The 21,579-nt window shown below is 61.7% G+C and overlaps 2 protein-coding genes across 3 annotated transcripts in view; one reads left to right on the plus strand and one right to left on the minus strand.

Annotated features, from left to right (window-relative positions):
- LOC118900569 (tumor susceptibility gene 101 protein-like) overlaps window positions 1-3,018 on the minus strand; it is a 103,814-nt gene extending 100,796 nt beyond the window's left edge. The window contains 1 exon segment of the mRNA XM_036862965.1: window positions 2,350-3,018. Coding sequence (XP_036718860.1) covers window positions 2,350-3,018 — 669 coding nt within the window.
- The window catches only part of ADCY1 (adenylate cyclase 1), a 126,983-nt gene continuing 108,331 nt past the window's right edge, over window positions 2,928-21,579 (plus strand). The window contains exon 1 of one of the 2 annotated variants that reach the window (XM_036863914.1): window positions 2,928-3,678. In XM_036863914.1, coding sequence (XP_036719809.1) covers window positions 3,028-3,678 — 651 coding nt within the window. In that variant the 5' untranslated portion in view covers window positions 2,928-3,027. The remainder of the gene's footprint in view (window positions 3,679-21,579) is intronic. The other variant, XM_036863916.1, reaches the window with a different exon arrangement.

The following is a 21,579-nucleotide window of genomic DNA, read 5'->3' on the forward strand; positions in this document are numbered from 1 at the left end:
GATGTATCAGTCTGCTAGGGCCCCTGTCATAAAATACTGCACACTGGGGGCTTAAACAACAGAAATGTATTCTCTCATGGAAGTGGGAGGCCAGAAGTCCAAGATCAAGGTGTGTGGGGAGGGCCACGCTCCCTCTGAAGGCGCTGGGGGAGGATCTGTTCCTGGCCTCTCTCCTGACTTCCAGTGCTGCCTTGGCTTGTGTGTGTGTGAGTCTGTCTATCTCCAAATGCCCCCTTTGTATAAGGACACCGGTCATATTGGGTTAGGACCCACCTTACTCCAGAATGGCCTCATCTTAATTATATCTGCAATGACCTCATTTCCAAATAAGGTCATGTTCAGAGGTACTGGGGGTTAGGACTTCAGTATATGAATTTTGGGGGGGGGGGGTACACAATTCAAGCCATGACATCCAGAGAGAGTATGGGGTGTGTGCATTTGACTGTCTCTCAGATAACTTCCCTGCTAGCCCTGACTGCAAACTGCCCATGTGAGACCTTCTCCTTTCCACCCAGAAGATTCGATGAGACAAGATGAACTTATGAACAGTGCATGTCCACACTGTGGCAACCCCGCCCACCAGCTGGAGTTAGGAAGCTGGATCCCTCCCAGCTCACACGAAGCTCTGGTGTGTTCCTGTCTCCGGCACTGCACAAGCATCTCCAGGCCTCTGCTTCTTGGTCAACAAGGCGAGGGTGATAAATCTTTTCTCCAGGATGCCAAATGGGATGATGGACGTGACGATGACCTGTGAACTGTACCCCACGGCCCTGGATGCTTTGTCAGGAGGACCATGTGTGGCAGCAAGCAAAGGGCATGGTGCCCGTGCCTGAATCTCTTTCCATCAACCCTGATATACACAAGCTCTTTAGAAAAGGAGTTGATGCCAATTTTGCCTATTAAATTTGTTGGGCAAGGGAAGAGTGTGCTGCTGATTTGTGAACTTTGCACCCAGGTCGCTTTGTCATATTTCTTTCATTTTCATGTAGTTTGATCCATTTTTGGATATTATTCAGGTTTCTTTTCATAAAATCATTAGGATAAAAAATATACTACATCATTTAACAAGAGAATATATTCTTGATACTCAGAACTTAAAAAGAAAAATCCGGCAGACTTTGCTACAATTTGGGGGCAGGGAGAAAACTAGATGATGGAAGTTGGACACTTTGCCAAATGAGGGGAGGCAGGTGATCTTCGTGGTTCAGACACTGCCCTCCCAGGGCTGCCAGTTCTATGAGAGGTTGGACATAAATGAACTGATGACCAGATAGAGTGGTGGGTATTAGGGGGGAGTAGGAACTGGGGTGAGGAAGCAATTAGCTGCGTCAGGGGGAATCGGGAAGGCTTCACAGAGGAGGTGCCCTGTGTGGGGAGGCTGTTTCACCAGGAGGGACCCTATGGCCACCAAAAATTTGCTGATGTGAACTGCTGGGGACATGGAGTGGAAGTGCTCCTGGCCTAGGCAGAGTCTGTGAGCTGCTGTCTTTATAACTATCAGCGCTGATAAGGGATTACTTTGGACTCTTACAAAAATGGCAACTTCATATGGCTCAACTAATACCGATTCCAGAAAGATGTGAAACACACCTCAAATTCTAATTCTTGTGCCCGCATAACAATATACGGTGCGGTGGTTCTTACCCCTAGAGCCCCTGGACCCCAGGGAGTACCTCTAAAACAGACCCATGCTTGGGCTGCATTAATTCAACCTGTTTGTCTGGAAGTGGGCCTTGGGAGGACCTCCTGCAGAGGGCGAGCCTCCTGGTCTCTGGGACTTCCTGGGACCTCCAGCTCCTGGTCCATACATATGGGGGTCGACTCATATGAGAAGCAGCACGGGACGATGGAGGGGACAGGGGTTCTGCTGTGAGTCCTGACACCTCTCCACACCTCCTGGAGCCAGCTGCTTACTCTGGGATACTCATGGCAAAGGGGGGACAGAGGCACGGACCCCCAGGGGCCATTGTGAGCATAACACAGGGGAAGGCCGGCACAAAGCCCCTTCCCTTAGAGTGAATGAATGTAAGCCGTGGGTCCCACGCACGCGCCATGGCAACGGTCCCTACATTTGTCCTGCTGGAAGAAAACATCTCCCCATCACTTGGGTTTCCAGTTTCCTCTTACGGCAAACTGCAGGGTCCCTTCTCCTTTCGACTCCCACCCCATCCCTGAGCCAACAGCCTCCCACCTCCTTCCCTAGAGGCCTCACTGCTAGGACCCTGACCTGGCTCCTTCTGCACCCAGGTGGCACTGGCCACACGCCCCACGGCCCGAACTCCGGCTGGGGGCTCTGCTTGTCGGACTACACCACCTGGTCACTGCTCCTGCACCCCTGCACCCACTCACAGGGGGTGTAGGGACCAGGGCAGGACTTGCCCACAGCCCGCCGTGTGGAGGGTCCCGCGTGCAGATGGCCTGTGGGGAGATGCCGCGGGCGGCCACCTTCCTCCCCTCCTCCGGGTCCTTGGGCATCGCCTCACCTCGCAGGGCCCTGGCTATGGATCCGCAGTCAAGCGTGGGCCCCACTTTGCGTTCCTCTAGAATAGAGGGACCTGCTTTTATTGGGGGGGCATACAAGGTAAGCCCTCCCAAAGGGGAAAAGCGCAAAATTTCAGCATTTCTAACGCCCCAAGAGACAGCACAGTGCGTGGCACTGCCCACCAGTGGGGAAACTGAGGCCGGGAGCGGGGTAGGTGGGCGCCCGAGGTTCACGCGGCTCCTCCGGCGGCGGGGGGCCTGGGATGCGGAGTTGGGGTGCGGGCCGGGGCGCGCGCGTGTGCCTCGCGCGCCCAGGCCCGCGGCTCCGAGCTCAGCTGTCGCAGCGCGGTCGCCGGAGGACCGCGGCCGGGGCGCGGGCGGCGCCAGTGCGCAGGCGCAGCGGGCGGGAGGGGACGCGCTCGGGGCGCGCGCGCGGGGCAGCAGGCGCCCCAACTCTGCCCGCCGCGCCCCGGCGCCTCGCCGCCCGCCCGCCCGCCCGCCCGGCGCCCCGGCCGGCGAGGGGCGCGCCCGCTGCATGGCGCTGGGATGGCGGGGGCGCCGCGCGGCCGAGGCGGCGGCGGAGGCGGAGGCGGAGGCGGCGCGGGCGAGTCTGGGGGCGCCGAGCGGGCGGCGGGGCCGGGCGGCCGGCGCGGGCTGCGGGCGTGCGACGAGGAGTTCGCGTGCCCCGAGCTGGAGGCGCTGTTCCGCGGCTACACGCTGCGGCTGGAGCAGGCGGCCACGCTGAAGGCGCTGGCCGTGCTCAGCCTGCTGGCGGGCGCGCTGGCCCTGGCCGAGCTGCTGGGCGCGCCGGGGCCCGCGCCCGGCCTGGCCAAGGGCTCGCACCCCGTGCACTGCGTGCTCTTCCTGGCGCTGCTCGTGGTCACCAACGTCCGCTCGCTGCAGGTGCCCCAGCTGCAGCAGGTCGGCCAGCTCGCGCTGCTCTTCAGCCTCACCTTCGCGCTGCTCTGCTGTCCCTTCGCGCTCGGCGGCCCCGCCGGGGCCCACGCCGGGGCGGCAGCGGTGCCGGTGGCAGCCGACCAGGGCGTCTGGCAGCTCCTTTTGGTCACCTTCGTCTCCTATGCCCTGCTGCCCGTGCGCAGCCTGCTGGCCATCGGCTTCGGGCTCGTGGTGGCCGCCTCGCATTTGCTGGTCACGGCTACCTTGGTCCCCGCCAAGCGCCCACGTCTCTGGAGGACGGTAAGTGCCGCCGCGCGCTCCCGATCCGGTCTGGGACACACCTGCCCGGGGAGGGACTGGGAACGCGGGGAGAAGGGCGCGCATCGCCCGGTTGGGCAGGTGGGGAAACTGAGGCCCCGAATTGGAGGGGGGACATTCAAGGTCACTCAGAGAATAGGGGACACAGTGGGGGCTGGCACCCTGGGGCCGACTCTTGTCCGAGTTACAGCCCACAAAGCGTTCCTGGGTGTGGAATGTGGAGACGGGTAGACTAGTGTAGAGAGGGCAAGGATTGGCAAGGTCAGGCAGCTGGTGAGCGGCCAGGTGCGCCCGGAGCTCGGGTCCGACCCTGTCTGTCTGCACCCATCCCCGCAGGAGGGACGAAAAGTAGGCGCGGGGAGCGGGCCAGGGCAGGCAGGATTCCTGCGGGCTGTGCGCACAGCCCAGGGTGCCTCTCCCTCGCGCCTGGAGCCTGGCGCCCACGCGGGGCTCGCAGGGTCCCCCTCCCAACCCTGCCGCCATGGGGGAGGTGGGAAGGGGGCAAGGACTTTGGCCCCTTCCAGCCACCCTGGCACCCAGTTGTGGACTCATTTGGGGTCCACAGGGACAGGGTTTGCCAAGGTCGCACAGGGCTCTGGTCTCTTTCGACCTGCTCTGCCGCAGCCGGGACCCAGGCTTGCGGCGCCTGAACTTTGTCACTGTCTTTCCCGGGCGGGCAGGATCGCGGCGAGGATCCCATGCCGGCTGCTTCCTGCGGGCTCCTCCCCAGCCCAAGGACCCCAGAGGTCTGAGGCAGATGTCTTGCCGCGTGGTGCTTTTGGAGCTTTTCCGTGCAGCGCATCCCATCCCACCTGGGCTTGGAGGGCCCTGAGGGAGGGTTTTGTTTCTGCCTCTGGCTGCATTTTGGCAAGAGGGCGGGGGAATCTGATGGGGCGGGGGAGCCCATCTAGGGAGAGAAAGGGGGAGATGGGGGAGATAGGGTGAGGAGGGGAAGCTGGACAGATCTGGCTTTGGGAGGAACAGCTGGGGTGGGGGGAGTGATGGGTGTCAGACAGCTGGGGCTGGGGCCCCACTAAGGACCCACCACCCGAGGACCAAGGGAGGGGCCCCCAGACGGTGATGCCCGGGATGCACAGGGTCAGAGGGGCCATGGGACACACAGGAGTGACACAATGCTGGACCTATATTTCAGGACCCAGAGAGACCAGTGTGTGGTGAGGGCTGGGAGGGGAGGAGGAGGGAGTATGTGCAGAGGGGCTGGGGGGTGGGGGGAAGAGAGGAAGGGAAGTAGGGGTGAAGGCCGGAGGCAGAGAGGAGGCAGAGATAAAGGCAGAAAAAAGGGAAAAGGGCCAGAGGGCTGTGTGCCCCCAGGGAGGGGAGGAAGGGATGGGCGGGGGAAGGGAGAGAGGGGAAGGGAGGGGGGAGGGTTTGGTTCTCCAGCAGGCCTCCTATGGGCTTTGAGTGGGGCTTGTTTGACCTTCGCAGGGGGCACCCCTGTACCTCTCCCCCAATAACCCTCCCATGTGTTGTGGTTGCTCCTCTCCCCCCACCCCCCACCCAGCCAGGCCCCCCCCAGCAAGGACAACTTCCCTACCAGGACCGGGAGGGAGGCTCAGAAGCCGGGTCAGCTCCAGGTGGGGAGGGGGCCTGGACAGGCCTGGGCTGGGGCCTGGCTCAGTTCTGGTTGCACCCAGGGCTTCAGTCAGCTGCTTCAGTGACAAGCAGTACTATTGTCTTCTTTTTTAATAACCAATGCTCTATGTAGCCTGTAGTCATTCCTTTTAGAGAATTAAAAGATTAAAAGAGAGAGGGGGGAGGGGTGCGGCAGGGGGGTGGGGGGAGTCTGTAAAGGTGCCTCGGGCACTCAGAACTCTGCCCCTTCCCCAGGATAAGAGGAGCTCCTGTATTCTAGGGAGGAAGGGAGACCATCCTGGGGGCGCGGGAGTCGTAGGGAGCAGACATCTGGGGTTCACTGCTACTGGCTGTGATTCCCTGGGCAATGCAGACCCTTCCTTTCCTGAGCCTCAGTTTCCCCACCTGTCTAAAGGGCATCGCAGCTCCCCTGTAGGGCTGTGGTGAAAGTGAAAAGTTCATACTGGAAAAGCACATATTCGAAATCTTGGGCCCCTTCTGAATCGTTTCGGCGTCTTTAGAATGTTCATATTCAAGCCCACGAGTCTGTACAGGTGGTGGTGATACTGACAGATAGATGGGGATGGATGCAGAGAAATATGTGGTGATCCGACTGTATGGTGCCCCAGGGATCCTCCCTTCCAATTAGAAAATTCTGGGAGTCTGTGAAATCTGCCCTTGGTGAGCTCTGCAACTTGGTATTCGAGACCAGTGAAGAAGATGGCACCCACGTTTCCGAAGCGTGTCCGTTGCTACACGCTTCACCGCCTCCCTGCCATCTTGCAGTACACTCACCTGCTGACAGCGCTGCTCTCGCAGGATGGAATTTGGGGCAGGCAGAAGCCCTGCAGGACACAGGGTAGAGGCCAAAAAGAGGCAGAAGAAGGACTGCATGAATGAGGCGGTCTGTGCAGGGGTGCTGCCTTTGCTGCATACATGCAGTGTGTCATATGCTCGCTGGAGAAAGCGTGCTCTGGGGACTGAGACCGGGGTTCAAGTGTGGGCTCCCAGAGCCTCAGGCCCTCCGCAGGGAGGCTCCAGGGCTTTCTTGCAGCAATCCTGTGCCGCCCTGGTGTGTGGGAATCTGGGGACGCAGCCGTGTGCTTTTGGGCTCTGTAGAGCCGGGGCCAGCCCAGATGCTGGGAGGCAGAGGTGGACGTGCAGAAAGCCGGCCATGTGACTGCACTGCTGAAATTTGGGGGGCTCCACCCTTCCGCGAGAGGGTGTGCCTGCTGCTTTCCGCTAGAGCAGAAAGAGTTTAGGGGAAATGGCCTTATTCCCACCTGGCCCAGCACCAAGGATGAGCCCCATAAACGTGGACCGGACTGGGTTCCCTCCCTCTCCCAGCCCCTTGCTCTCAGGGCCCCCCTGGTTGTACCTAAACACAGTCACTCACTTTTATTTAACTGGGCAACGTGTCAGAACTGAAGGCATCACGTTCAAGAACACCTGAGGCCTGCTCAGAACCAGCAGCGGTGGGCAGGCTGGAGGGCATGGGGTGGGGGGGTGAGCACAGCAGCCTGGGGTCCTGGGGCTTCGAGGGTGGTGGAGGAGGGGAGGGGGAGATGCCAGATTTGTCCCTTGCTGACTGACAGAGCCTTGAGGGGCGAGGCTTGGGGGGGAGGGGACCGTGCTCAGGGACACGTGGGCTGGGGCGTGGCGGGGAAGTAGAGTCAGGGGAGTGTTTGTGAAGGTCATTGCCGGGGAGTGATGGTGGGGCAGGAGGGGCGTCTCTGGAGATGGGTTGCTGGCTCAGGGTGCCTGCCCTGCCCCTCAGGTGCCTTGCCTGTGACGGGTGCAGGGCGCAGAGCCCCGGCTTCCTCCCTGTGCCGACTCTGTCCTCAGGGCTCCCTCCCGGATGCCTGCTTTTTGGGCAGGTGGGTCAGGATTGCTGTCTTTTTTTCAGAGGGGGGATAGCGAGGGTCCACTGCAGCGTGCAACTTGCAGTGCAGTTTGGTTGCCTATCAACGTAAAGGAAATGTGTTTAGTGCCTGAACCACAGAAAGGGTAACAAATCGCTGCAGTCCTGGGGAGGTGGGAGCTGGCCAGAATTCCCCCTGCCCCTCCAGTGTGGTCTGAGCCCTTGAGGAGGACGTGAGTGCTGGCAGGTAGAGCCACGTGACCGCTCTCAAAATCACCACGTGCGCCGGCTGTACTGCCTGCCACACGGGAGCCCATGCCTCCCGCCCCTATGTGTCTCCCACCCCTCCTTCCAGACAGGCCTCCAGGGCGTCTATCAGGACCTGTGTCCCTCCCTCCCCCCAGCGCCTCCTCAGGCGGGGCCCTCCCCCACCATGGCCCCCTGCTCCACTGGCTGGCCCTCTTCCCCTCTGGTCCTCTGCATCTCCCCTCACCCCGCCTCCCTGGACCCTCTACTGACCAGCCCGCCTCTGCAGCCGTGCCTCACAGCCGGCCCCTCACCCCGGCGGGGCCCCTTCTCCTCTGGCTGGGCTCTTTCCTAGGTGGGGCCCCTCTCCTGCTGCACGTCACCCCCCAGCCTCCCGACTGCCCCCTACTGGTACCTCCCTCTCCCTCCCCTGCCCTGGCTGGATCCCATCACCCGTTTGCTCACCGGCCTTGGCTGCCCCAGTGCTGCCCTGGCCGGGGCTGAAGCAGGGAGGCAGGAGGTGGCTTGTCCTCGGCTGGACGCTCTTCCCCCAGGCCTCCCGTCACTGGGCAGGGCTCAGCCCCACAGCTCCCGGTCTTACAGCCCCGGCTTCCCACCCCCTGCACATTACAGCTCGGCTGGTCCCGGAGCCTTGGGCAGTGTCCAGTGCCTCCTCCAGGCCTCCAGGTTCATGTCCAGTGGGCATCCCACAGGGAACACCTGATTCCCCCACCCCCTTGTGTGATGGGCGGTCCCCTCCCTAAACCTGGTCTGTTTCCATCACCGCTGTGTCATCCTTCCCCCAGGGCAGCCTGCTCTAACGGTAAGAGGCACCTAGAGCCGCCTACACCAGGGCAGCAGGAACTAGGGACGTGGGGCCTGGGTGAGGGGGAACCGTCCTGGCATCGGGCGAGGGTTCCCACCTGTTCCCCCTCCGGGCGGTCCTGTGGGCCCCAGGCTTTCCTCTGTGGCTGCAGGACCCCCGGACTGTCCACGTGCTGGAGTCTGGCCCCCCGGTGGACCTGGTGGAAGGGCCGGGGACCAGGCGGAGCAGACATGGCTGTGAAGCCTCTGCAGCTGCCCGGGCTGGGGCACCTTCTCTGGACAGTTCTGTAATCCACGTTTGGGTGCCAGGCCCTGAGCTAGGGGACCAGACCACCTGCCCCCCAGAAAGTTAGTCTTTGGGGACCCCAATCAACAACTGGAACTGCAGTCTGTGCTGGGGGGAGTGTGTGTGACCTTCGGAGGTGTGGGAAGGGGACAAGGCAGACAGGGGGCTCAGGGTGGCCTCCTGAGGGCAGTGCCTCCAGCCACGGTTCTGGACAGATGAGGCCAAGGGGCTGCTGGGCCCTGGGGCTGCAGGGGGCTGCCTGAGGGACTGAGCTGGTCACCATGGGGCCAGGGAGGAGGGCGTGGAAGAAAGGGCAGGTGGGGGGAGGCCCTGGGGCTCAGGCCACAAGGAATATTTGGAGGTGTCCCTCAAGCGGGTCCTGTGGGGAAACGTCCCCACCTGCTGCCCTTTCCAGGGGCTCACAGTGGTTCTGGGGTGATGCCCTTCTCCCTTCACACCTGTGAGGTCCAGAGGGTCAGGGCCCAGCCTCTGGGTTGACGGGTCTCCTGCCGGCTCTGTGTTCCTGCAGGCTTGGAGCCCAGAAATATCCTCGGATCATTTCCTGACTCAGATGGGGTGGGTCAGAATTCCCAGCACCGCGGGGGCTCTGCTCCGAGCTGTGGTGCTGTGGGCAGGGGACTTATCCTGTGCCTCAGTTTCCTCCGAGGTCACGCCCGTGGTTGTGTACGTGCAGGTGGCCCTCTGGGACCGTGGCTTCCCCGCAGCGTGGGGCCAGCACCCAGTGAAGTGGGAGTCTCCTCTTGTCATCACAAATTGAGCGTAGCCTGTGACCTACGAGTTTTCCCTACCTCGGTGACCGTGTGTCTGGTCTTGGTCAAACGCTGAAAGAGACGCGCAGGATGCCGGTGGCAGGCCGTCTGTCCAGACTGTGCCCTTTGGGTGTTTCCATCGCTTCCGGCCGGTGTGCTGTTGGGAGCCCTACCGTAGCACAGCCCAGCTTGGGTCCCTGGCAGTGGCAGCCAGAGGGCTGTGTCTGTGCTGAGGCCTCCCCAGGGCCAGGGCTTCGCTCGTCCATGTGCCAGGCTGCGCAGGGGCTGGCGGTGGGGCAGGAAGGGCCGCATGGCAGCCAGGAGGCCTGGGCCACCACCCCGCCCCTGCACCTCTGGGTGAGACCCTGTTCCCGGACTGCAGGCACCTTAGTTTGCACCGAGGGGCTGAGCCAGGCAGGCAGAAAAGACCTTCCCGCCCCTAAGTGCTGGGTTCCGCCATGTGTGAGGATGTGAGTCATATGTGGTCCGTCATCTCTCTCACACGCATGTGCATGCACACATACAAACACACTCGAGTGCACACTCACACCCACACAGATGCACGTACAAGCACACTCACGCTCACGCACATTGCCACTTGTACGCACGTGCTCTCACACTCACGTGTGTACATGCATGCACACATAAACACACACCCTTGCACGCTCACACAGGAACACACCCACATGCACACTCACAGGCGCGCTCACACACGTTCACGCAACACACTCTGATTATTTTTACTGTTTTCTGGGTGGACGTGTCTCCCCCGAGTTAAATGGGGCCTGGGGCCCTCCAACTCCACGACCAGTGCATGAAATGAGACCAGGCCCCAGGCTCTGCCCAGGTGGGGAGGTCGGGTGAGGGGGCCGTGCGTGTAGGACTGAGAGCCCTGGGGACGAGTGACAAGGGCCGGGACCCCCACCGGCTGTGTTCCTCTGCCCGCTGTCTGCTTTGCGTCAGTCCAGGCAGGGCAGGCTGGGCTTCCTCGGGCTCACGTCCACGTGCGGGGCGTGGCGTGGGGCTGACGCGGCCTCCCCACCCACCGCAGGCTGCCCCTCACTGCCGCGTCTGCGCCCCTCCTGTCTTCGTCCTCCCTGGATCCTGCTCTGTCCCTTTCCGTCCTGGACCCTGTCTTCTTGGATTGGAGAGCGGTGGGATCTGCCTTGATACCGAGCTGCCAGGGTCCTCTGGGCGGGGCTGTGCCGAGCATGCACGCAGCTCTGGGGGTGGGGCCTCTGCGCACGCCTGCGTGTGTTGTGGACGTGTGCGCGCACAGAGGTGCACACAGGCCTCTGGCTGCCGCTGCCTGGGACACGTGTAATGTATGTGCATGTGTGTGCACACGTAGGTGCCCGTGTGTACACATGTGTGTGCATCCTGGTGTGCAGGGATGTGAGTGTGTTCACGTGGGTGTGCATGTGTTGGTGGCGTCCAGAGCCCTGAGTCCCACCCCGGACCTGCAGAGTCTGGGTGTCTGGGTTTGAGGCCACCCACTCTTCTTTCAGAACCCAGCACCTGCCTTGCGTCAGGCTTGGCACAGGGTCTGAGATCTGAGGGCCCGCAGCCTGGGCACAGGGACAGCGAGCAGGGCCGTTGTGTGTCCAGGTCTGGAGTTGGGGGCACTCGCCGAGGTGGGCAGTGCAGCTTGGAAGGGGGCCTGGCCAGGCGCTCGCAGCCTGTGGGGATCCTGTGGGCAGCGGGGCTGCTGCAGGCCCAGAACCAGGATGCTTATGAGGGATCCCAGGTGAGGAGCCCCTCGTGCAGGCAGGTGGAGGGGATGCCCAGGTGAGGGATCCGGGTGCAGGGCGGCAGGATGCCCAGGAGAGGGACCCTGGGGACGGGGCTCCCATCTGTGGTGCGTCAGGGTCCCTGGACATGCTGGTGCTCGCTCCTGCTGTCCACACCCTGCAGAGGGGGAAGCCCTCCCTGTGGGCACATTCCCACTCGGGAGGCAGCTTTCTAGTTTGACTCTGAAGTACAGAGTAACTATATCAGGGTCCAGCTTTTCCTTTGCTGAAGTAGACCCTGGCTTTCTGGGAGCACAGCTGACTCTGACGGATGGATGGGCCTTTTTGTTCACACAGTGGCTCGTGTGGGGCCCAAGGCACCATGTGCCCAGGTTGGGGGATGTCAGATGCCACACTCTGGACAAGGAGAGTGACCGACCACAGCAGGGCCTGCCCCCTCGAACCCGGGCCGTGCCTGGGACCCTGGCCCTCCGGCCGGCCCTCCTGTGTGGCCTCCTGTCCCGTGCACTGTCCCCCTAGCGCCCTTCTCAGCAGCTGCCTGATGAGCCCGTGTGAGACTGCATTCTTCCAAGGGTGCTTCCCACATCTGCAGTGGCAGCCTCGTGCTGCATGTGGGCATCTGAGGGAGGCGTCCGCTCTGGGACACTCTGCCCACTGCTGCTGGGAGAGCTTGGTCGTGGGCATTGGTGGGGGGGGGAGCCTTGTGCTGGAGGGATGTACTGGAGTGATGGCCTTCTGTGAAATCGTTAGTGCATTTTCTTAGTGCCTTTGTCTGGTTTCCTTATGGGAGAAACACTCTCTTGCTAAGAGAAGGCGTTGCCTCCTGAATCACCCGTGGCCAAGGGACCTGAAATGTGTGCTCTTTGAACTCGTTTTGCAAGGTGGCTGCTTTCCCAAACACATGTGCCCTGCTGCGTGGATGAGAAGCTCAGTGAGCGCATTTGGAGAATCACTGGTTTAGCCTAAGGATTTGGAAATATCTCTGATGCTTTATTTTATTTTTTTTTAATTTTTAAAAAATTTATTTATTTTATTTATTTATTTTTGGCTGTGTTGGGTCTTCGTTGCTGTGCGCGGGCTCTCTCTAGTTGCGGCGAGCGGGGGGCTACTCTTCGTTGCGGTGCGCAGGCTTCTCATTGCAGTGGCTTCTCTTGTTGCAGAGCACAGGCTCTAGGCACGCGGGCTCAGTAGTTGTGGCTCAGGGGCTCTAGAGTGCCGGCTCAGTAGTTGTGGCGCACGGGCTTCGTTACTCCGCGGCATGTGAGATCTTCCCGGCCCAGGGCTCGAACCCGTGTCCCCCGCATTGGCAGGTGGATTCTTAACCACTGTGCCACCAAGGAAGCCCCTGCTGCTTTATTTTAAAGCACATCCTTACCTGCAGGAATCACAAGTGGTTCCTGGGCACTCGCTGTGTCCCTGGAGCACCCTGTGCAAGTGGGACCCTTTTCTGCAGTCCAGTTTGTTCAAGGGTCAGAAATGGGCAGTGGGGTGAGACCCTCTTTGTGGATAGAGTCGGTGTCCAGGTGTGTAAAGGTGAACGGAGGCGCTGAAATACTGCAGGTGCTGTGGACGGGTGGGTGGGACTTGGAGGCACACGGTCCTGTGGCCCAGCTCACTTGTGCACCAGCAGGTGGGGTGAGCCGGGACCCCAACACCAGGAGGTGCCCTTGATGAAGATGCTGAGGGTTACATAGCCCTGCGCCTGGGTCCCCCTGCCCCTGCCTAGGTGAGGCGACCACAGCCCAGCGGGCCTCGGCCTTGGGGCTTAGAAACCCAATGGCAGGAGCTCACAAGAGCCCGTGAGAATCTTTTAAAACATAACTTGTTTTTATTTTATTTTTATTATGGAAACTTCAGTCATACACAAGAGTAGAGGGACCAGCGTGGTGATTTCTTGGGTAGAAGCCCTCAGCTCCAACAGTTATCAACATTCTGCCCTTCTTCTTTCGAAAGATGGTAGATGGTAGCCCTAAAATACTTCTATTAATTCAAAAACAGAGCAATTTTTTCAGTTTTTAGCAATTTTTCCAGCTATGCTTGAAAAGATGACAAGCGCACCACCCGGCTGGCGGTGACTGAGCGGAGGTGGGAATGAATGGGTCCCCCTGTGAGCACCCTGGGAAAGGAGGTGAGAGGGACCCAGGGGTCTTGGGGCCTGGCCCACAGACCAAACGCACAGCGGCTCTGCAGGGTGGGGTGGGGGGCGTGTGGGGAGTCAGGGGGTGGTGGAGCGGGGGGTGGGTGCGTGGGACAGCAGCTCCCTCCTTGTCTCGTGACCGCACTGCCCTCTGTGACTGTGAGAAGGACGTCCTTGGAGCCGCACCCTTGAGTCCACACACCTGGCTTCTCTGCAGGACGGGCCCTGAGTCCCGTGCTGGGGACAGTCTGGGCGGCGGCAGATTGAAAATGGATCAAGTTCAGTGGAGGAGTTTGAATGCTAAATAGGGGTGATCTTGGGGTGCCTCGGGATTGGGGGGTCAGGAGGCCGCCGAGTGAAAGGAGGGGAACCCTTGCGGGCAGAGGCATCAGTGAGCGACAGCAGCACCGAGGGGCGAGCGTGGTCTCCCCAGAGCTGCGCGCTGCGTGGGCCGTGGGGGGATCTGGGTGCGACATGCTCTGTACGTGGATGGGGGAAGGGGGACAGGTGAGCGGCCGGCCTGGGAAAGTGGGCAGAGCGCGGGGCTCCTCGGGTCTCAGGCCTGCCGTGGAGGTGGGACGTTGTCCTGGAGACCACGGGAGTGTGAGAGCAGCGACCGGGGGTGTGGGTGCAGTGACCGGGGGACGATCTGCTGCTGATATTTGAACTCTTTTCCAAATTGCCATGAACCTTTTAAAATTCTTGTTTTTTTCTTTGTGGGGTGTGTGTGTGTTATTTCCCCTTATGAAGGGTCCCTCTGAGGACACCAGGGGCACACGTCAGGTGGCTGCTTTTCTCGTTTAACTGCCCAGCTTGTAAATCTAGAGTGTCTGCCCTTCCTTCCTGAGGCCCTTTGGGGATGGGGCGGGGCCCTCTGGGTGGTCCAGGTCTGACCCAGGCGCTTTGTGCTTTCCCTGTTTGGCTTCTTCTGTCTACATACTTGGAGCTGCCCAAGCGCCCTGCAGAGGAGCCTTTGGGGGAAGCCCAGCCCAGCAGAATTCCACTGAGGGACAGAGGGTCGGGGGTGTGAATGTCTGAAACTCAGCCCACATGTGCTTCAGCACCAACGGGGTGCTTGGCTCTGTCTCTCAGCTCAGCCCCCCGTTCTGAGATGGCCCCTTATGAGATGGGGAGTTTGGTGGGCAAGGGTCCCACGGGCGAGACTGGGCCCTGTGTCTACACTGGGTGTGGTCACTGTGCTGGGGGAATCTTGGCCAGGTGGGATTATGCCCCACCCGCCTGGGCCCTGTGGAATTGGCGCCAGCGTGGGGTCTCCCTTAGGGAGGAGGTGCAGTGCAGACCACACTCCTGGGTCCATGTGGGGACCAGGCCCTGAGCAGCCCCTTGGCTGGGGCCGTGAGAGCCGCAGCGGTCCTGGTGCCATCATCCCCGGGGAAAGCAGCCCCAGGCCGGGTGTGGTCCTGCTGGTCACCTGTGGCCAGCCCCGGCCCAGCCTCGGAGCCCAGAAGCCAGTGGTCGGGCTCCGGAGGAGGGGGTTTCTTCTGGATTGCTGTCTCACCACGCCAAAGAGATGTCCATTTGGCTAGTGTCCAGTGCTGGAGGGTCCCCCTGGAGTGGGGGCCCCTTGGAGATCCCCACCTGGGAGGAGGTCCGCTGAGGGGCACTGAGACGTGGCACAAGTCTTTCCCGGGCCAAGTGGCCGTTTCCCACGTGGGCCTTAGAGGTGCCCGGGCACAGTTCCAGAGCTGCCGACTGCCGTCCGTGGCAAGAAGCCGTGGGCTCCCCTGGGCTGGGCAATTCTGCCCCGACTGGCTGCTAGCTCCCCTGGCCCAGGTGTTGTCTTGGGGCCTTCCCGGAGAGCCCGAGGGGTGATCTGCCGCTCTCTCCTTCCTGTGCTGGGCCGTGAGTGATGTCAGTGCCCCATGGGCTCGCCGGGAGTGCAGCCGGGCTGGACTGGCCCAGATGGGATCACTGCTGCAGCCGTGGCGGGTGATACCTCCCGATGCCTCCCCCCCCGACTCTCCATCCCTCAGCCCGCGGTCACCTGCATCTCTGAGACGCTCACGGTGACCCCGGCCTGTCTCCCTTGTGGTTTCTGCACAGCAGGTGCTAAACCCTGTGGTCGCCGTCTTCCGGGCACCTCCGGCCAGGCCGCGAGTTCAGAGAGCTTCATGGGAGGACTTGTTTTTTTTTTTTTTGCTACGCCACGAGGCATGTGGGATCTTAGTTCCCCGACCAGGGGTTGAACCCGTGCCCCCTGCAGTGGAAGTGCGGAGCCTTAACCGCTGGACCGCCAGGGAAGTCCAAGAGAGCTTCGTGGGGAAAATGAAAACTCCTGAACCCTGGGGAAACCTCGGGGGTGGCCGGTTTGGCTCAGTAGATGCGTTGGGCGTGTGAGGAAGCTCCCGTCTGGCAAAGTGCAGGTGGGGGGACGCCTGGTCCTAATGGTTCACATCAGGGGGGCTCCAGGTGGGAGGGCCCTGGGGGTTCCCAGGGTGGGGTGACAGGTGGTTGGCAGACGCCCTCCCCCAGTCTCCCTGAAGCGTCCCTTCCCCCCAGTGATCCCATTTTAAGGAATCCCTTTGATGGGTGCTGCTGGAGTGGGGGCCAGCTCCCAGCTCACTGCAGCGGTGGGGAGAATGTGTGGTTTTCCTGCGGGATGAAGGGCCCGCAGGTGGTCTGAAGTGGAGTGTGGTGGAGTATGGGCTTTGTTTGTGAGGGTGCCGCTCAGATTCCCTAGCCGCGGCCATAGTCCCTCCTCACAGGACAGGTTAGCAGCTGAGAGCAGTGGGGAGGTGAGCTACACGGGGGCGAGGGAGAACAGCCGCTTCCCCCTGAGTGGGCTCCAGCGGAGCCCGGCGAGGGATGCAGTGACCAGCGGTGGACGGGGGCAGGGGGAGCGTCTTTCTGCTGGGCAGACTAGCAGCCCTTGGCCTCGCCATTGTACCTGGGAGGGGTGCTGACCACACACGTGGCAGGGGTGTGTGTGTGTGTGTGTGTGTGTGAGACCCAGGACCCTGGCACTGACTGGTCAGTCACCTTGACACACACACACACACACACACACACACACACACACACTGGCTCTTTTATGCCCCCCAGGGACTCGCCATTCCTGTTTGTAATCTAAGCCCAAAGATGGCAGGAAGGAAGCTAAGATGATGAGAAAATCCCAGAAGGGAGGCTTCTGTTCTTCTCAGCTATAGTTTTAATTTCAAGGGCTGGGGTTCACCCTTCACTTCCTCCCGTGCAGGCCTTTCCGAGGGTCCCCTCACGCGGGCTCTCGTGGCTCCAGCGGCCCCGCCCCCTCCCCCAGGGCTGGCCCTTCTGGGTCCCTGTGTCCAGCCAGTGTCCAGGGTCTCTGCTGCCGTCTCTCAACAGTCGGCTCACGTTCTGCCCGTGTCGCAGCCACTCCCTGACTCCCTGGCACCTGTGATGGGGTCCTTGTCCTGAAACCCCGCTGCCCTGAGAGCGTCCTGCTGCCCCTGCCCTGCCGCCCCTTCCCACTGGGCACTCGTCCCCACCTGCCCCGGGCCGTGTGTGGAGGACGAGGGGCAGGTGAGGCCCCGGCCAATCCCCAACCAGCCACAAGCCCGGCAGCCCTGAAGCCCATGACCCGTGCAGGGCCCCCAAGGCCCATCCACCCAAGGCCTGGATCCAGAGATGTGCCCGTGGCCTGGCGGGCCCTGGAGTTACGTGCCTGTGTTTGGGACGTCCTGGCCTTGGGACCTCAGGGAGATTTAACCTCTCTGCGCCCGTGTCCTCCCCATAAATGGCAGGCCTCATTTCCAGGCTCGCCCACCTGCCCAGGGCCTGCCTGGGGCCTGCATGGTGCCACCTTTGCTTCAGTTTGTAGCAGTCCCTGTTCGTGTGGCCTCCCGGCGGTTTACCTTCTGCCTCCTGGTAAAGGTAGCCCCGCCCTCCTCCCATAGCCCCTAGAGTCCCGAACAATGGGTTCTCCTTGGTTAAGTTCCTGATCTCACAGCCTCTCATGTAAAATCCACAACGATGCGACGTTCAGTGCGTGTAAAGGGGTGGGGGGCAGTGAGCCCTGTTGGTTGTGCGGGAAGCGAAGCTGCCGTAGCCTCGTGCTGAGCGGCAGGGGGAGAGCTGAGGGCAGCGCAGCGGGGCCTGGGGGCCAGAGTGGAAGGTGAGGGTCTTGAACGAGCTCTAGGGTGGCGTGCCAGGGAGGGAGCAGGGACGTGGGACGGCGAGGTGCCGGCGGTGTTTAGAACTCCTGGCGCGCAGGAGACGCTCACTTGACGCGGGCTCCCGGCCCTGCCTGAGAAACTAGCCGAGACCCGGGCGTGTGATTCCATCTGCCGGGCGCGTGGGGTTTGCGGGTCAGCGGGCGAGGGCCCTCCGGCTGGAGGGCAGTTGTGTGCCTTCCTGAGTGCAGGCCGACTGCAGGGATGTAAACGCTTGATGAGGAATTCTCCCTCCAAGTCTTTGCCCTGTGTCACAAGAGCGGCAAAATATTGGGAAGTGCTGCGAGTACCATCGATACGTCACGGTTAAGAGAAAGATGCGCTTCGTCGTGGTTTCCTGCAGTCACTGAATCAGTGATTCTGAACACACGTCCGACCGACAGAGTGGGTGCCCCGGAAGTCCCCAGCGGAGCCACTCGGATGAGGGGACACAGACAGAAGGTCTAGCCCCCCTCCCCTCTGTGCCCTCCAGGTGGTGGCCTTAGCCTCCTGGCTGGGTTTGTAGCTTTGTGGTCACTGTGGACTCAGAAAAGGCCTCCATTCCACGTGCCAGACCAGGCCTGTTTGTTTTCAATCCAGCCTCAGAGCTCATCTCCTCCCGGCCCTGGCAAGGCTCGCCTGGCCCTCTGGGACCTGGAGTGGCCGGGACGGGAGAGCCCTGCCCGCCACAGGGGACATCTGGACAGTTCATGTTGACTGATGACCCCAGGCGCCCACCCGCTGCGCGGTGCCAGCTTCTCCCCGCTCTACACCGGCCTTCCCAAGGGGCCGGGGGACCCCCAGTGCCCACTGTGGGGTGGGGTTGGCTACCTGCCCCATGGGCAGAGGCTGATGAGCTGCCATGGCCATGCACACCTGTCGCCAGGTGATCCCATCCTTCTCCCTGCAGTGCTTCCCCTGCTGGCCGTCTGCCCAGGTCACGGGGCCTGCAGGGCAAGGGCTTGGGAGGGGGATGCACCTGCCAGGCCTGCCCTGCGTGCTCCAGCGCAGTTCCCCGGGCTGCGTGACCTGGTCCACGTGTGCATGTGTCTGTGGGCTGTGTCCCAGCAGCTCCCACCAGCTCAGCCTGCCCCGGAAGCCACGTCACTTTCAGACACTAGGACACGTTGATGCCTTGCCTCTTTTTTTTTAAAAATATTTTTCCCAGTCTAGATCTTATATTTAGATCTTTGATCCATTTTTTAAAATAAATTTATTTGTTTACTTGTTTTTATTTTTGCCTGTGTTGGGTCTTTGCTGCTGCACCCGGGCTTTCTCTAGCTGCGGCGAGCGGGGGCTACTCTTCGTTGTGGTGCGCGGGCTTCTCATTGCGGTGGCTTCTCTTGTTGCGGAGCACGGGCTCTAGGCGCACGGGCTTCAGTAGTTGTGGCACGTGGGCTCAGTAGTTGTGGCGTGCGGGCTCTGTAGTTGTGGCTCACGGGCTCTAGAGCGCAGGCTCAGTAGTTGTGGCGCACAGGCTTAGTTGCTCTGCGGTATGTGGGATCTTCCCAGACCAGGGCTCGAACCCGTGTCCCCTGCATTGGCAGGCGGATTCTTAACCACTGCGCCACCAGGGAAGCCTGATGCCTTGCCTCTTATGTGCCTCTCTTGATCGTGGAAAAGCTGGAGTCCCTCCCCACTGCCCATCTGACGATGGATATGAGAGTTGGGACACAGTCTTATCAGGTCTCGTCCGAGACAGCGTGGAGAGAGGTTGGGTAGTGCAGGTGGCAGCGCAGGTGTCTGCGTGTGAGTCCTCCCTCTGCCCCTTTCCAGCAATGTGCCGGGGCCCAGCCACCTCACCACCCCTGTGTCCTCAGTTATTCATTCAACAAATACCAGGGCACCTGCTCCGATACGAGAGGCTCTATTCCAGGCTCCTGGATCAGTCCTGGACCTGACAGACTGAGGCCCCTTGAGGGGCAGACAGCAGGCAGGGAAGGTGACAAGTGAGTTAATGTTATAACGTGTTGGAAGACGGTAACTGCTAAAAACAATAGAAGGAAAGGAAGAAGGAAAGAAATAGAACTGGTCAGTGGGAGAAAACTCAAAGCCCAGGTGGGAGTGTGTGCATTTTTAGACACAGGGGTCAGGTAAGCTGTTCTGAGAAGGTGACAAGTGAGTGGAGGCCCTGGAGGCTGTGTGGGAAAGGGGTTCCCACCCAGGGACGCAGGGCAGAGGCCCTAAGAAAGCAGGCCAGGCCAGGGGGACACGAGGAGGACAGGATGTAGGGGCATCTGGCCTGGGCCACGGAGGGCTTTGGGCGCAGGAAGACTCCGGGCCGGGGGTTCGGAGCAGAGGACCGTGCGGGGAGCCTGCAGGGCTGGGAGGAGCACGGGGTGGGGTAGGAGGTACCTCGGCAGCCAAGCAGCCGTCGGCAGCGGGGTGTCAGCGCCCCGTCTGTTGGAGACGGAGCCGGGAGGATTTGCTGGTGGGGGAAGTGGGCCCAGGCCTGAGAGGCTTCCAGGGGCCCAGGTCAGCTGAGGTGGGAGAGGCCACTGGGGTGAGTGCTGGGGGTGACCAGGGGTCCTGCCAGGGTCTGTCCCATGCAGGGCTGAGCTGGAGACGTGCATGGGCTGGGGAGGGGCACGGCTGGCTGGTCCAAGCTGAAGGTGTCGATTCGGGGTCTTTGGCACAGGGCTGGGCTCCCAAGGTGAGTGTGGATGAGACACCGTGAGGGGTGGAGTTTGGGGTGGAGAGGGGTCCAGGTGTGAGGCATGGACCAGAGGAGGCTGGGGAAGGGGCCAGGGGAGGGGAGTTGATGGTGGGCTGGGCACTGGGACCTGAGCCTGGGCTCAGGATGTGAAGGTGGCCCCGACCTGGTCCCAGACCGCCCAGGGCAGCTGTGGAAGGGAAGGCAGGCTGGGGTGCGGCCCAGGCGGGGGTGAGGTGAGGCCTTTTCAGGAGTTCTGCTGGAAAGGGGAGAAAGATGGGCAGGCCTGGGAGAGGAAGAGGAGTCAAGAGAAGGATCTCATTTTCAGGGGAAAGAAATAATCACACGCTTCCTGCCGAGGATGACGGTTGGAAGTGGCAGGTCCCAGCTGGAGGGGAGAGGGGGTGCCCCGCGGGCAGTGGGCAGTGGGACCGGCTGGGCTGGGCAGAGGGAGGTCCCCGGGGGAGGAGGGACAGACGAGGATTCCCTTGCGGCCGGAGGAGCACCCCAGGCACAGGCTTGTGCACGGAGCTGGCTTCGACTCCAGAGTGTGAGGGGTCAGGGGACTGTCCTGTTGGGCTGTGGAGTTTCAGCTGGAGAAGGAAGAGAGCTCGAAGGGCAAGCCTTCCAAGGGTGGGAAAGGTGCAGGACTGAGGTCCTGGCAGGGCCCTGGCATCCAGGGCAGCGTGGGCTGTGGGAAGGTCCTCGGGGGCCTGGATGCTGAGGCCAGGTGCGGGCAGGTACAGGGAGGCCAGGTGTGCGGGGCTGCTGGGTGTGCCGCGGCCTCTGCAGTGGGGGGCCCTGCCCTTGCCCAGGGCCTCTGTGTGTGTAGTGCTGGCAGGGATGCCGGTGGGGTTGGTGAGGGCTTGGCACTACCAGGACGCCCTGTGGTCCCGCGGCCACGTGCTCTGGGGCGTGGTACTCAGCCTCCACCCCAGCACGTACCCTTCCCCGAGCTCAGAACCCTCTCAGCCTGTTTCCCCCATCACCGCTCCTTCTGCCGGTATGAACCAACGCCCCCTCGAGGCTACACCCGCCGCAGGTGACCTCTGGGCCAGTTTCTCTCTGCCTTGTCACCCTCGTCCCTGATCACTGATTAGGAAGCCAGTCTTGAAACCTCTCTGTGCCCCATGGGGGCAGGGGCTCCGCCTCTTGTCGCTGCTGTGTGCCCATCACCGTGGCTGCTGATCTGGGGGTGTGTGCGAATGCAGGGGGGCAGGTGTGCCGGCAGCTTTGCCGTCTTGCGGACGGCCTCCTCTTCTGCTCTGCTGCGGGAAGATCGCTGGGGCACGTGGAAGCACCCTGGGTGTGTGAACGTGAATGCAGAGCCCCAGGCAGGGGAGACCCGCCCGCTCCCCAGATCGCTGCTTCCGCCTCGCCCTGTCCGCCAGACTCCAGCTGTGGGGTGTGCCATGGGGCTGTTTTCCATGGGAGCAGCTCAGACGGCGTGGCAGGGCAGCTAGGTACTCAGTGACCATGCAGCTGGGCCTCTGTGTCCCTGGGGGGTCACCATGGCCGGAGTGAAGGGAAGGTGTTAGGAAGGTGGGTGTAGAAGAGGTGACAAGGTGGGGCTCCCGGTGACCCAGCCCTCTCCCACTCTGCTCCTGATTTTT

Source organism: Balaenoptera musculus, chromosome 9 (assembly GCF_009873245.2).
Source record: "Balaenoptera musculus isolate JJ_BM4_2016_0621 chromosome 9, mBalMus1.pri.v3, whole genome shotgun sequence".
NCBI lineage: Eukaryota > Metazoa > Chordata > Mammalia > Artiodactyla > Balaenopteridae > Balaenoptera > Balaenoptera musculus.